Raw genomic sequence first — 16,630 nt, forward strand, 5'->3', positions numbered from 1 at the left:
TGGTTGCTTGCTTGCTTCCTTCATCCTGTTGATGTCAAATCATGACTTCATGTCTCTGTCTATTTGGTTCACTCCTTTAAATACTTTTAAGAGTTTGTTAATTGAGATATCCAATGGTTTCTATGATTACAATCTAAGCCAGAAGGCCGAGAAGCGATATATCCAGTGGCTACACTTTGATCTTAGCCAAAAGGCTGAATATCCAGTGGCTGATGGCCACAGTGGGCTAAGATCATGTGGAGTAGGGTGAAACTGCACCTGTGGACCCCAGCCATCTCTGGCACAGCATTTTAAGGGGTGCACTGGAGCACTAATTTATTTTAAAATTGTTTAATTTTTAATTTATAATTATTTATTGCTGGTGCCTTATTATAAGTAAGGCATTCTTTCCAACAATTAAACTTTATTTGTTAATTTTCTTTAAATTGGCATTGTTAGCACTTAGAAATTTCGATGATGTTCATTGCATATTTGCATATTGTTATCGTGTGAAGGATTGTTAGGTAGGATAACTGATGCAAATATGGGAAAAACAACAGTGTATTCTAGCTATTTTATGTTAGTGTCTCAGTATTATTTAGTTGTTTTATATACATCTACACGTTCTTAAGAAAAGTGAGTATATAAAAGTAATATAATCAAACTTTTTTCTATATATTTCATTACTTTTCCATGCATAATTTTCTTTTGCTGGACCCTCTTAGTAATCAGTCTGTTTTCAATTTACATTCTTTAACAGTATTTCGGTATTATTATTATTTGGTATTAGTATTATTTCTTTCTAAATAAATAATCCTCAAACAACTTGATTTACAAGTTGCCAATACAGAAATTGTTGTGAGAATAATGTGTTTATTAGGTTTTATTTATTATCTACTATTTCTTCCTAAAATCATACATCCATAGCCTTATTTATAATATAACTTCTTTTAAATTTATTGAAAATTAAAAATTGTATTTAAAAATTTTGTCTGTATTTAAAAATTATAGATAAGAATAAAATATCTAAACGACCAAGTGGAGCAGAATTTTGAAGAGAAAGTTAAGAGACTAAGAAAATAAAAACATTTCATATAATTTTAAAATGGCAATAAAGAAAATGCTGTTATTTGCAATTCTATCATTTTTGAATCTGAAGACAATTTTAGCAAAACAATTGCACATAATTCAGAAAATGACAAGAAAACTGAATCTGAGTCAGAATCAACTCAGATTGTAAAAAATGAAAAGGATTTTGTTATGCTTAATTTGAATGACCCTGCATCTTATGTGCTGAATATTTCAGATAAAATGAGATGCCCTTTTAGTAGAAAATTGACCAGGCCAGGGCAGATTTTTGCAAATCTTTGTTAGAAAATGGATGTCAATTTTCTGTAGAGTGGGTTGAAAAGAAGCTAATGGCTAATTTATTCCAAAGTAACTAAATCGTTGTATTGCTTTCCATGCATTTTATTTGGAAATACTCTTAATGTGTCATTGTTTGTTAATCCAAAGAAAGGCTTTTCTTCTTGGAAGCACTTATATAGATATATTTGTATTCCAAGCCGTAAAAATTTGTTAGAACACCGAACATTTTTTAAAACGGAAATCAGTGGGGAAAAAAAAGATTACTGAATAAGTCTACTTAATGGTGGACTTATCGATGGTGCTCTACACAAAGCAATTTTAACAAAAAAAGAAAAATGGAGACAAATTTTAAAAATAATTTTAGAAGCAATTTTATTTTGTGCAAAAAATAACTTTGCATTAAGAGATTCAAACTAAGTTCTTGGTAATCCAAAAGCCAGAATATTTCTTAACATTATTTATCTCATAAGTCATTATAATAAAGAATTGGTGGAACAAATTTCGCATAAAAAAAGGACAAGTAAATTATTTATCACATGAAATTCGAGATGAATTTATATGTTTAATTGGAAATGAAATTCGGAGTACTACTATTTCCAAAATTAAAAAGGCTAAATACTTTTCCTTATTATTTGATTGTGTGCCTGACTTGTCTGATCATGAACAAATGTCACAAATAATCAGATAAGAAATGTGCAAATTATTAGCTGACAAATTTTAATAGAAGAATATTTCATTGATTTCATAGAAAGTAAAGATAATGGAATTGGATTAGTGACAGAAATTCTTACAAAATTAGAAAAAGATGGACTTGACATAAAAAATGTAAGAGGACAGGGATATGATAATGGTACTAGTATGGTGGGAAAATATAATAGCATATAGGCAATAATTTTAAAACAAACTGAATTTGTGACATTTTTGCCATGTTCCGCACAGCCTCAATTTAGCTGGCGTACATGAAGCCTCATTTATGTCTGGAATGGTAAGTTTTTTGGTGTTGTTCAAAGATTTTTTCCTAGACTATTTGCTAGAAAATATTAATAAAGACTTAAAATATTTCACTTAAAGGACACACTGATACAAAATGATTATCAAAAGAACAAGCAATAAAATCTTTGTTTTTGCGAATAATGGAAGTTAAAGTATTAATTAATACTAAAGACATGTCTACAAATGCAGAAACTATTGCTAATGCTACAAGTCTACTTTCAGAAATAAACTATCTGTTTTTATGCAGGTTTTATTGTTTCTTCAGCTCATAGATATTCCGGGCAAGCAGTATCCCTGATTGAATGCTTGGCATCCCATTTCTTATTCTTACAGTTTGCTCATGTAGGCTGATTATTTTTGAAAGGACATTTGGTATAGACATGTCCTGAATAGGCACAATACCCACAGGTAGACATATCTTGTTGACAGGAATTTGAGCTGTGACCATAGGATAAGCAGTTAAACACTTAATCACAAGTGTGAAAGATTTGATCTTATGGGCTGACCAGCCAATCAATAATTGATCAAGCAAAAGTAACAATGGTAAAGAGCTGAGGGAAAAGGCCAAGCACCCAGCTGGAAGAAGTTTTAAAACTGGAAGTTATTCCAGTACTAACGTCTTCATGAGCAAAGCCATAGTCCTTTGTTTTCGAAGAATATGTTATCAGTAATATCTTCCTTAGAAAGATCATTGTCTATATCAAATACAAGCATTATTGGATTCAATTGCATTGCATTGCACTGAAGTTGCATTGTTTGTAAGAGTTCTGAGGAAGAGTGTAAGGGAGCATATTGAAACATTGAGGTTAATTATGAGGTCATCTTTGGACTCAGGGGAGGTTCCTTTGGCTTGGAAAAGTGATAATGTATCGCCAATACATAAAAGTAGTTCTGAGAGTGAAGTTGGTAACTACACATTTGTTATTCTGACTGCCCTTTATGTTTTTGAAGAATATGTTATCAGTAATATCTTCCTTAGAAAGATCATTGTCTATATCAAATACAAGCATTATTGGATTTAATTGCATTACATTGAAGTTGCATTGTTTGTAAGAGTTCTGAGGAAGAGTGTAAGGGAGCATATTGAAACATTGAAGTTAATTATGAGGTCATCTTTGGACTCAGGGGAGATTCCTTTGGTTTGGAAAAGTGATAATGTATCGCCAATACATAAAAGTAGTTCTGAGAGTGAAGTTGGTAACTACACATTTGTTATTCTGACTGCAGTGGTAGGAAAAATCTTAGAGGCAATGATTAAGAATGCAGTTCAGGGTTATTTAGATAGATATGGCATTCTGAAGGAATTTATCCTTAACAAAGCCCTGCAACATGGTTTTGTTAAGGGTAAATCATGCTTAACTCTGCTTCGGTCCCGACCTTTTCAAGCCGACTTTTAACCCTAACTTGAAGGTTGCTCCCTCCCTCCCCTGAAAAAACTAATAATTTCCATAATTTCTACTCAATTTACAAAATTGAAACTTTCAATATACATAAACAGAAGTATATTCTTTGATTTCCTACCTTTAGCGTTCAACAAAAACTATTAATTCACTCAAAAACAGCAAAAATTGTACGATCACATATCAATTTATTAAATTATGAGAGCAAAAAAATGATGGCAAGCACTTTTATCATGTTATGCTTTACTGCATTAGTTCAAAATTTCCACTTCATCTGTCTAAAACAAATCAATACATGCGGAGATATAACTGAGAAATAGCCTACTAACTAAGTAGGCTATTTTGACAGTTACTCATGAGCTTGGATTTAGGGAACAATTTTGACATAGTTTATTTGGATTTTAGCAAAGCATTTAGCCTCTCATGAGAGGTTACTCTATAAGCTTGAAGAGGTTGGGATTACTGGTAAGATTCTAAGATGGATTGCTGGGTGGCTGCAGGGCAGAAAGCAGAGAGTTGTGATTAATGGATATTCTTCAGATTGGTGTAACCTCAGGAGTGGATTCCTCAAGGATCAGTTCTTTGACCACTGTTGTTTCTCATTTTCATAAATGACATTGACGAAGGGTAGAAGGCATGATGTAAAGATTGGCAAAGTCGTTAATGATCAGTGCCCAGCAGCACTCCGTCAGGATGACTTGAACAGACTTCAAAGATGGTCAAAGGAGAAGTGGCAGCTATGTTTTAATGATGCTAAATGCAAGGTCTTACACTTGGGGAATAAAGGTAAAGTGCAGCCATTATCAACCCACTGCAGGATGGAAGCCTCCTCAATAATTCATGCTGAGGGAAATGGACCATAATCTGCCACGCTGGTCCAGTGCGGGTTGGCAGATCGACCGTATTCAGCAGTCAGGGGCTTGAACCCCGGTCTACTCAAAGAGCGTGTGCTACTGCACTCCCGCTCCTGACCACTAGGCCATTGGGGAATAGCAACCCACAAATAAATTATACACCTGGTGCAGTTGAATTAAAAACAGTGGAGGAGGAAAGGTATCTGGGAATTGCAGTATTTGGTTTTGAAGTTTTCTGAACAGTGTAAACAGGCAGCTAGGAAATCCCATGGTGTCTTATCGATAATTTATCGAACATTATCCTGTAGAGATAGAGAAGTCATCCCATTGTATAAAGCAATTGTAAGACCACATTTGGAATATGTTCAAGTATGGATTCCTCATATGACCCCTTCTTGAAAGGGTCCAGATATGGGCAACTCAAATGGTTGAGATCAGCAAAAAGACGACTATGTGAAGAAAGACTCCAATTATGTGGGCTACATAGCTTGGCAGTCAGGCACTGCAGAGGTGGCATTGATAAGGTTTATAAGGCTCTGAGAGGGATTAGTAAAATGAGTTAAGGTGGAATTATCACTATTATAAATAATTCCAGAACTATGTGTCATAAATTGAAATTACAGAGGTTGAGGTTTAGATTAGATTTTAGGATGTTTTCTTTTAGCCAGTCAGTCAATTGCTGGAACAAGTTATCCTCGCAGGTGGTTGAGAGTTTGAATAAATCCTGATAGTTTGAATAAATTCATAGGTCAACTGTGAGAATGGAAGCATATAATTTGTATTTTCTTATCTACTTTTTTTTTTGCCAGTGCAGCAAAAACCTGTGGCTGCCTTGCACTATATGGCAAATACTATTACTACTATAGCCACAGTATTTACCTCATGTGCAATGGGACTATTTATGTGCATACATTTTAAAATCGCTATTTATATAAGACAGTTTAATAATTATCCTGTATTATTGATTTGATAGTACAGTGGAATCTCATTAATACAAAGTTCAAGGGACCTAAATTTTCACATTTTGTAATAACGAGGTTTGTAGTAATGAGGTTCCCCAAAAGTGTCAAAATTTTACAGTTTTTTTTTTTTTTTGGTACATACTGTATATCTAAGAATAATAATAATATCAAAAATAAATTAATAAAATAATAAAATAAAATAAAAACAAAAGCCTAGTCTAACAATACAGTAATAGAAATAACATATTTTTTAAAGATTTTATTTGTAAGATAAACTAAGAGAAAAGCAATATTAATGGAAATGAAAATATTGTACAGTATATATTTTGATATATACAATATTTTAGTATCACAATAAAAAGAATTACAATCTTAATATAAAAGGAGACATACAAACCATTAACTTTTTAATAAATTAATCTAATTTAAAGAAAGAATCCAATGTTGCTTGCACAGTTTTTGTCCTATATGCATTTTTAACTACAGCACAGACGTTATCAAGTGCAATAGTTGTTTCTTCATCAATGTTACTGCAGGCCAACACATTCTCTATTATGTTCAATGCATTTTGGGCATCTTTTTTAGATGGCAGTGTGCGTGCTTCTTCACTTTCGCTGTCACTGGTAACAAAACATTTTGTTTGTTACCCAGCAGCTGTTCTGGTGTTGACTTTGCATTGGTAGCAACTTCATCATCCACCTTCACAAACTCTTCAAATTTGCCAACAAAATCCACATGCTTAAAATTTCTCCATTCCTCACTGTTGCTATCACATTCGTTTGTTGGACCATGTTTTTCGATGATGTTCTCTCCAAAGCCACTCTTTCTGAAGCAGTTGATTATTACACTTGATGTAATACTTTCCCAAGCAATAACAAGATTACGGATAGCATCCAAGGCATTCCAATTTGGCTGCAAATTGTTTCCTCTTCTACGTTGCGGATCAAGTACCTTATCAGGCATGCTCTATATGCTCTCTTGAGGTTATAACTAATGCCTTGATCCAGTGGTTGCATTAAACTTGGTGTTGGGGGTAAAAACAACAGCCATATATCTGTTAACTTAAGTGTCTCGGCAGAATGTGTTGTACAATGGTCTAGAATCATCAAATTTTTCCTTTTTTCTGAAGCCATTCTTCTGTCCAATTTTGATAACCAAGACTGAAAAATTTTGATTGTAAGCCAAGCACTCCTATTGGCCTCATAATAACAGAGGAAGTTGGTTAACTGCTTTAAAATATCTTGGCTTGGAAAACTTACCAATCACAAGTGGGCATAGTTTTGTACTGCCATCTGAATTGCAGAATTAACAGAACAGTGAGTCTTTGTTTACTTAATTTTCCACCATGACAAGACTCCTCAAACAGCAAATGTTTTGTTTGGCAGTAAATTATAAAATAAACCCGTCTCGTCAAGATTACAAATATCCTTTGCCTCATATTTTTCAAGGAACACAACTACAGAACACAACTAGTCTGTAGCCTTTTCTTTGTCAACTAATCCAGACTCACCTCAAACATTTCGCAAAACCAAGTTATTCCTGTCTTTAAATCTTTGTAGCCAGCCACTGTTGCATTTGAATTCGCTAATCCCATGTTGCTGAGCTAGATAAGTTGCCTTTTCTTGCAAAATTGGACCTGATATTGGCAAATTAGATGCACGCATTTGTTGGTACCACTCGAAAAGTTTTGTTTCAAGCTCCTTGTGTTTTGGACCACGAATTCATTTCCTGGTTTTCATCGCTGCTCCAGTGTCACGCACTTCTTCAAGTCTTTTTCGGTTTTTCAGTATTGTAGATAAAGTAGGTAAAGGGATGCTGTATTCTTTGCAATGTCCGTTTTGCTTCTTTCCATCCTCAGCCTCTTGTATAAATTTTAGTTTAATTTCCAGGCTTAATTCTGTCCGTCTACGTTTTGTTGCCATAACACTGCTAGATAAGATTTAATATAAACAAATTTTAAATTAATTTAAAGACAAGTTCCAAAAAGACATCAGCTCAGATAAAATGGCACAAAAAATAGCTGCTGCATACGATAGCAAAAGACTCTTTGAAGTGGGATAGCAATTTTAACTGACCTTATACCTGTGGAGAACGAGGGAGTTCATATAAACAACTTAGAAAAACTTTTTATTCTTTTGTTAATTTAACAACTCATCCTTCAGAAAGATGTTTTTCAGAGTGCACTTGACATAGCTACCATAAAAAGCTCTTGTAGGGAGCCAGATGGCCGGGAGCAATAATCGGATCTCTCTGCCAAGATTTGTATTAAACATACAAAATGACAATATTTATTCTCACGGAGTGAAAAAGAACTTTGTAATACATATTAACCGAATTTTGTAATAAATGAATATATTTACATAGAAAAGTCTATCCTTTCGCAGGGGAATGATATGTGCTTCATATAAATGAGTACTTTGTATTAATGAGATTTTACTATATATATATATATATCAGAGCTATGGTGATTAATACGTTCTACATTGATATCAATAAAAGGATAAGAGAAATTTACAACTCAGTCTGATACGTAGAACACTTCCGTATGATATTCTCCAGAAATTAAAACAAATAATGATTACAGTAAAAAATGAATTGAACACAATCCAAAAATTAACTAAAAAACAATCCAAAAAACAATTTAAAAAAAATCAATTAAAGTTAAAAGTAAATTTTGAAAAACGATTTTCCTTCCTGAAGTAGACAATGCTTTTCAGCCATCTGTCATGATCACAGAAATGGAAATTACGGATTGTGTGAGCTTGAATCTTAAATAGAGAGATTATTTGTTCTCACACATGCGCATGAAACACCTCAATTATTTGTCTTTGCACATACGTGCAAAAGACCATGAATCGGAGATTAGATATGGACGACGAACTTTAATAGAATTCTCATGTAATTTAATTTTTACGGTTTCTGTAATTAAGTCTCGTATAATTATGTTGGACACTGAGTATTTTGGTCTCGTTAAATAAAAATGTATGTTTTTCGTTAACAGCATGAAAGGCCAATTCTGATGTTGCTGAACAAGAAGCGTGAACTGAGGATGTGTGCTGTTTTACGTGAACAGTGACTGGAAATCGCATTAGACCCTTAGTAAGATGAGTCACGATCACTGCAAGAATGTATACCAAGTCGTTTATTTGTGTCGCAAAAGAGGAAAAGACTGAGCAATTGTTCAGTAATGTGTAATTTCCTAAAGAAAATTTTCACTTAATTAAACTTTTAGTTGAAGCCAACTATATCACCTTTCGAGACAAAGTATACAAACATTTTTGGTTTGCCAATAGGATTGAGTCTAAGTGGCTTAATATCACAGGTCTAAATCTCAACGATTGAGCTTATACATTTAATGCCTTTTCTACCCCCTATCACATACTAAGGGAGGTATTTAGACACGGTTCTGGTTATTACTGATAGTAGCACTATTCAAGACATTTTACATTTGTTTAATGATATTCATCCTAGACTCAATTTTATATTGGAAAGGGAAAATATGGATACTAAGTCACTAAACCATTTCACCTACAAAAGGGCTATTATCTTTAATAAGTTTCTCAATTCCTATAAATATTCAACATTGGAATCTGCATAAGACTCTGAAATACAGATAATAACCAGCAGATTCTTAAACAGGAGTTACCCCTTGCTACAATAAACCAAATTGGGGTACAAGCTAAGGATAGGATACAAAAAACTACAACTAACAATAGTAACATCAAAAAATACTTTATTTCTATCCCAAATATTGAACAGTGCACAAACATCTTAACAGATTCTTTAAAGATACTGAATTTAAGATTGTGGCCAGACCAATACCGAAATTAAATGTTATATTATAGAATCGTTCAGTTTTTTCCTCTTTTGTGACACAGATATAGCCGACCGGGCTAGCCAGGTGGGTAGCCTGGTCGGCTACCCACCTGGTCGAACCGAAAGGTCGCGGGTTCGAATCCCGCCTCGGGCTTGGATCAGAGTAGGGAATGCAAAAACCTTGGGAGGTTCAATATGGCCACAGAAGCCGATGCTCCATTAACTAACAAAAAAAGACACAAATATATGACTTGGTATGCAACATTTCTTGCAGTGATTGTGACTCATCTTACCAAGGGTCTACATGATTTCCACTCATTGTTCAGTAGCGTCAGAATTGGGATTTCGTGCTGTTAACGAAAAATATACATTTTTATTTAACAAGACCAAAATACTTAGTGTCCAACATAATTATACGAGACTATTATTTGCAGAAACTGTTGAAATTAAATTACATGAGAATTCTATTAACGTTCATCGTCCATATCTAATCTCCGATTCATGGTCTTTTACGTGCATGTGCAAAGACAAATAATTGCAGTGTTTCATGTGCATGCGTGAGAACAAATAATCTCTCTATTTAAGATTCAAGCTCTCACAATTCATAATTTCCATTCCTGTGATCACGACATGGTCAAAAAGCATTTTCTGCTTCAGGAAGGAAAATATTTTTTAAAAATTTATGTTTAACTTTAATTTTTTTTTTTAAATTGTTTTTTGAACTTTAGTTAATTTTTGAATTGTGTTCAATTGATTTTTTACTGTAATCATTTTGCGTTAATCTTTTATTCATTTTAATTTCTGGAGAGTATCATATGGAAGTATTCTACATATCAGTTTGAGGTAAATTTCTCTTATCCTTTTACAAATATCTGTATTATTAAGTATTTTCTCTTTTAATGGAAGTGTGTTTTATTTCCCTTTAGGATATTTTGATGATTAATGAAAACGTTAGTCATTCTGCAGATATTACAAAATTTACAGAAACAAGTGCAAAAAATATTAAAACTGTTAAATCATTACAAAAGCTATACTATGAACTTAGCAATAAAAATAGTGACTACAGAAGAATTTTACAGGAGACATTTGATCAAGGTTACTCTGAGATCAGGATATATCAGAAAGAATTAAGAAAATGCATAAAAGAAACGGCACAGAGATTAAATGCGATAGTTGCAAGAAGAAAAGGAAGTGATTTAAATCAAAATGTGAAATGCACCTCCAAGAACTTACCTATTTCACAGAAAAGTAAGTTTGCAATGATAATGAATATTTATTTATTATAAATTTAACAGCCAGACATTCAAATTAATAGTGAAGTATTTTGAAGCAAACATATAAACTGTTTATATGTTTGCATACTTATAAGATATGCTCAATGCTAGTTTTTAAATTTAATGGAACCAGTAATAAATGCAGAGCAGAATGTCTCTGAACATTCTCTATAATCTCATATAATTTTAATACCGTAATTCGTAATTGTTATAAAGTTAAAATAATGAAGGTTATTGTTTTTATATATCTTTATGGATAGTTCATTAAGGAATTTAGCTGTTCCCAAATGGGAAAAAAAAAAAAAATTATTTTTTCACACATTCACAAAATACTACAATATTAATTTTGCTCTGCTTTACTGCATTCATAAATAAATTGATTCCTTGATACTGGATATTTGTGACCAAGAAATGTTTTGCCTGTAGCTTGCAATATATATATATGTTTTTTGAATCCTGCATGCAAATCTGCATTCGTATAAACTTGCTCCAATCTTCTACTGAAAACTCTCAAAAAGCATCTGTTTTACAAGACCTCCAGGGTTCGGTGCTGGGCCCATTGTTGTTTAGTGTATTTATCAATGATATTGATGAAGGTATATCAGGCTTAATGTCCAAGTTTGTAGATAATACAAAGGTTGGTGGGGTAGTTAATGACAATAACAGTATGCTACTGCAGCAGGATCTAGAAAAGTTAGGCAGATGGGCTGACAAGTGGCAATTGAAGTTTAACTTTGACAAATGCAAAGTACTGGATATGGTTAGCAGGAACCCAAGAGAAATGTACCAATTGAGTGGTACTACACTCAGGAAGGTGGAGAATAAAAAAGACTTTGGGTTAATTGTGCAGTCAGATATGAAGTTCTCTGAGCAGTGCAGATGGGCTACCAGAGCAGTTCATGGAGTTTTGTCAATGATATATAGAAATTTTGCTAGCAGAGACAAAGAGGTGATTATCCCTTTGTATAAGGCAATTGTCAGGCCACACCTTGAGTACTGCGTACAGGTCTGGAGGCCTCATTTTAGGAAGGATGTATAGTAGTAGTGGCATGTGATGCAAGAAAGCAAGTGTATGAGCTTATGCAGCATCAGCCAAAAAAAAAAAAAAATCACACCATTCCCTCCAAATGCCTGTCCAGTTCCTCCTTAAATTTATTTAACCTATCAACTTCCACAACAACAGATGGAAGTTTGTTCCAGCAATTAACCACCCGCTGGCTAAAGGCAAATTTCCGCACATCTATTCTACATCTGTCTTTTCTTAATTTGAATTTATGCCCCCTTAGGTTCGTAATCTGAACAAGTGGAAGGATCCCATCAGAATTCAGGGTGCTGAACCCATTCAAGGCCTTATACACCTCAATCAGTTCACCGCGCAGGTGCCTAGTCTCCAGCCACTGCAATTTGCAGAACTTAAGCCTCTCTTGGTAAGAGAATCCCTTCATTCCCCTCACCAATTTTGTTGCCCTTCTTTGTACACGTTCAAGCAAATCTACATCCTTCCTAAAATGAGGCCTCCAGACCTGTACATAATACTCAAGGCATGGCCTGACCATTGTTTTATACAGAGGGACAATCACCTCCTAGCAAAATTCCTGCTATCTCTGCTAGCAAAATTCCTATATATCATTGACAAAACCCCATGACCTGCCCTGGCTGCCTGTCTGCATTGCTCAGAAAACTTACTTCATATCTGACTGCACAATTACTCCCAGGGCTTTTTCATTTTCTACCACCTTAAGTGTAGTACCATACAGTTGGTACGTTTCTCTCGCGTTACTTTTACCCATATGCAGTACTTTTCATTTGTCAAGGTTAAACTTCAGTTGACATTTCTTAGCCCATCTGCCAAAATTATCTAGATCCTGTTGCAGTAGCACACTGCCATTACTGTCATTAACAACCCTGCCAACCTTTGTATCATCTGCAAACTTCGACACTAAGCCTGATATACCTTCATCAATATCATTGATAAATATACGAAACAACAGTGGACCCAACACCGAACCTTGTGGGACTCCACTAATAACATTAGTCCACGAAGAGCAGCACCCATTAATTACCACCCTCTGTCTTCTCCCACTCAACCATCCTTTTATCCATTGTAGCAACTTACCCTTAATTCCATTCTGCTCCAATTTGTACAATAGTCTTCCATGCGCAACAGTGTCAAAAGCTTTCCTGAAATCCAAATATATGATATCAAAATTATTTTTCGCATCCAGTTTCTTTGTAACCACATCATAATATCATATCAAATTTTTCAGACAAGGCTTTCCCTTAACAAACCCATGCTGTGTCTGAATTATTGCTGCAGTCTTGTCTAGATGATCCTGCAATGCATCTTTAACCAGTGACTCCATTATTTTACCCAGAACAGAAGTTAAACTAACTGGTTTGTAATTACTCGTATCACCCTTCGATCCTCCATTGTGAATTGGGGATACATTTGCATATCTCCAGTCTGTGGGAACCTCCCCTGATTCCAAGGATGCTCTCATAATTATGGCTAAGCGTTTGCTTAGTTGCTTTGCTGCCTCCTTTAATATAACTGGATAGATCCCATCCACCCCAAGTGCCTTTCTTATGTTTAACTTCAACAATTTCTCCTCCACTTTGCTCTCAGTTATTACAAAATCATTAAGCACCCTGCTACAATTTGATTACCTTCTGCCATTTTCAAATCTTAATAACTCCTGATGTGTGAAAGTAGATGCAAAATACTCATTCAGTTTGTTTGCTATCTGAGCAGGATCATCAACAGTCGAATCATCGATATCAAGTGGACCAATCAGATTCATCCTTCCTTTTAGAGTTTATATAAGTAAAGAAATCCTTGCTGTTTTTCTTAGTATCTTTTGCCAAAGATTTCTCGTAATCTGCCTTCGCCTGCCTAACCTCCTTTGTGACCTGATTACAGACTAGCTTATATCTGCCATAGGCTTCTGAGTCGCTTGATAATTTATATTCATCTCATGCATTTTCCTTCTCTGTCACGAGTCTCATTAGTTCATTTGATAACCATTTAGACCTAAACCTTGAACAATATTTCTTAATAGGTATGAAACTTTTAGTAGCTGGAACAAGTACAGAGAAGGGCAACAAGATTGGTGAGAAGAACAAAGGGGTGTTCTTACCAAGAGAGGCTTAGGTTCTGCAAGTTGCAGCATCGGGAGATTAGGCACCTGCAAGGTGATCTGATTGAGGTATATAAGGCTTTGAATGGTTTGTGAGCAGGCTCAATGCTGATGGGATACTTCCACTTGCTCAGATTAAGAACCTGGTGGGGCATAGATTCAAATCGAGGAAAGACAGTTGTACAATAGATATGTGGAAGTTGGCCTTTAGCCAGCAGGTGGGTGATTGCTGGAACAGACTTCCATCTGTTGTTGTGGAAGTTGATAGCTTAAATAAATTTAAGGCTGACTAAACAAATATTTGAAGTGACTGGATGGGTGAAATAGGGAGGGGTTTTTTTTTTTTTTTTTTTGGCTGATGCTGTATAAGCTTGCTTTATATGCGTCAAGTAATGCTAAGACCTGGGGCTTTCAAAACCAGGTTAACCCAGGCTGTCCAACCTATTTTGGTTAGGGTCCAATGCATACACTGATGAAGATCACAGGTCATGTGGGTTTGCACAAACAGTGGGCCACAAGAACAGTCCTTTATCACTAATCATGCATTTTTAAAAATAGGATTTAATTTTTTATGTCTAATAATTAAATTCCCGAAATCCACCATTATTGTTATACAACACGAATAACTTTCTTATTACATAGTAGTAATAATATTGTTAAATAATTGAAGAAGATATATTGGCTAATGTAACGAAAGCCAACATGAAAACCACAGGAAACTTCGGGAAACTTACTGGGCAAACTTGTTCCCACTACCGCTGTTTCTCTCTGTCTTCTCTGTAAACAAATGGTACGTGTTATTTTTAGTAACAATAGAAGTCAATAACGATGTATTGATTAGTTTTTTTATCATTATTAAAAGCAGATTATTGGAGTTCATGAGTTGGCTGAAATTTACTTGTGGGTACACTCTCCGACTGCCTCAGTCTTGGGGTGTTTATCCCCTCCTCTTCCCACTGTTTTAAAATAGGAAAATGAATTCTTCTGCCATTATCGATGACATACACAGTCTGTAGAAGTCGTTTCCTATTTTAAAACAATGGGAGGGGGTGGAATGAAGACCCTATAACTGAGGCAGTCTGGAGGGTGTACCCGTAAGTAAATTTAAGCCTTGAATGCATTGCACTCATCAACTCCAATAATCTGCTTTAATAATGAGAAAAAATCTAATCAGTACATCGTTATTAACTTCTACTGTCACTACCGATAACATGCACCATCTGTTTACCGAGAATGCAGGGAGAAACTGCAGTAGTGGGAAACGAGTTTGCCTGGTAAGTTTCTCGTGTTCTCATGTTGGCTTTCTTTACCTTTGCCGATATATTAAAAAAAACATCATAAGGAATCTATGCTAAAAAATCTAATATTGCTAGCAGAGATATTTTCAAAAGGCATTGTGAAACTGTATTTTGTGACATTATTTTTAAATTCAAGGGACGGACATGACTTGTACAGCTTCCTACGTAGCTGTAGTCAGTGCAATATGAAGGAATAGGCCACGCATGGCCCAAGGGTTGGACATCCCCTGTATTAACCTTTTCACTATTGTGCATGTACGTATAAATTTTTTCATGTGAGAAACCAAAGGAGTACGAACGTATATATGTTTAGATGGTTGTTTCAATGCAGTGTCAACAAATTACATATTTACATATGCACAGGTTGCTTTCAAACTCTAAAGGGACCTGCTGCTATCTCTTAATTGTGTTTAAAGTTATATTAGCCATTGTTGTATTTACAATAGTGTCAGAAATCATTGTAAGGAGGCACAACCTTTTGGAAAGATTTGGAACCATTTAAGCAAACTGAAGTTGAAGAGAACTGAATCAAATAATGTATATATAAATGAACAATTTTAAAATCAAAACAAATACTCTTACAAAATTTTATTTTATTTTTGATAATTTCACTAATTTTTAGCTATAAAGTCAAAATAGTAAAAAAATTGTATTTATTTTTATGAATATTAAAAATATAATATAATTTCAGTTTTTATGAACTTCCAAATTCCTTGAAAAAAATTCACTCCAGGTGGTATATATAATTTTCAGAACCTCACTAAAGAAAGGGTTAACTGTTATTGTAAGCTGTGTGATATGTATAGCATTAGCATTAGTAGAGGCATATGATGCAAGAAAGCAAGCTTATTCAGCATCAGCCAAAAAAAAAAAACCCTCTCCCATTTCACCCCTCCGTTCGTTCGAAATACCTGTCCAGTTGAGCTTTAAATTTGTTTAGGCTATCAACTTCAACAACAAGTGATGGAAGTCGGTTCCACCAACCAACCACCCGCTGGCCAAAGGCAAATTTCCGCACATCTATCCGACATCCGTCCTTCCTCAATTTGAATTTATGCCCTCTGAGGTGATTATTCTGAGAAAGATGAAGAATCCCATTGGCATTGAGCATGCTCAAACCATTCAAAGCCTTATACACCTCTATCAGATCACCTCGCCGGTGCCTAGTCTCCAGACTCTGTAATTTGCAAAACTTAAGCCTTTCTTTGTAAGAGCAACCCTTTGTTCCATTTACTAATCTTGTTGCCCTTCTCTGTACCCGTTCCAGCAGTTCTACATCCTTCTTGAAATGAGGCCTCCAGACCTGTATACAGTACTCAAGATGTGGCCTAACCATTGCCTTATACAAGGGAATAATCACCTCCTTATCCCTGCTAGAAAAATTCCTGTATATCATTGACAAGACACCATGAGCTACTCTTGCAGCTCGTCTGCACTGCTCAGAGAACTTCATATCTGCCTGCACAATTACCCCCAGGTCCTTTTCATTCTCCACCACTGTCAGTGTAGTACCACAGAGTTGATACATTGCTCTGGGGTTACTGTTACC

The 16,630-nt window shown here is 34.8% G+C and overlaps 1 protein-coding gene across 1 annotated transcript in view; it reads left to right on the top strand.

Annotated features, from left to right (window-relative positions):
* LOC150088631 (uncharacterized) overlaps positions 1 to 16,630 on the top strand; it is a 178,780-nt gene that overhangs the window by 127,820 nt on the left and 34,330 nt on the right. Inside the window, exon 12 of the mRNA XM_090370272.1 lies at positions 10,299 to 10,620. Coding sequence (XP_090226398.1) covers positions 10,299 to 10,620 — 322 coding nt within the window. The remainder of the gene's footprint in view (positions 1 to 10,298; positions 10,621 to 16,630) is intronic.

The sequence above is a fragment of the Mastigoproctus giganteus genome, chromosome 3 (genome assembly GCF_048544385.1).
Source record: "Mastigoproctus giganteus isolate SK-2022 chromosome 3, ASM4854438v1, whole genome shotgun sequence".
NCBI classification, from domain to species: domain Eukaryota; kingdom Metazoa; phylum Arthropoda; class Arachnida; order Uropygi; family Thelyphonidae; genus Mastigoproctus; species Mastigoproctus giganteus.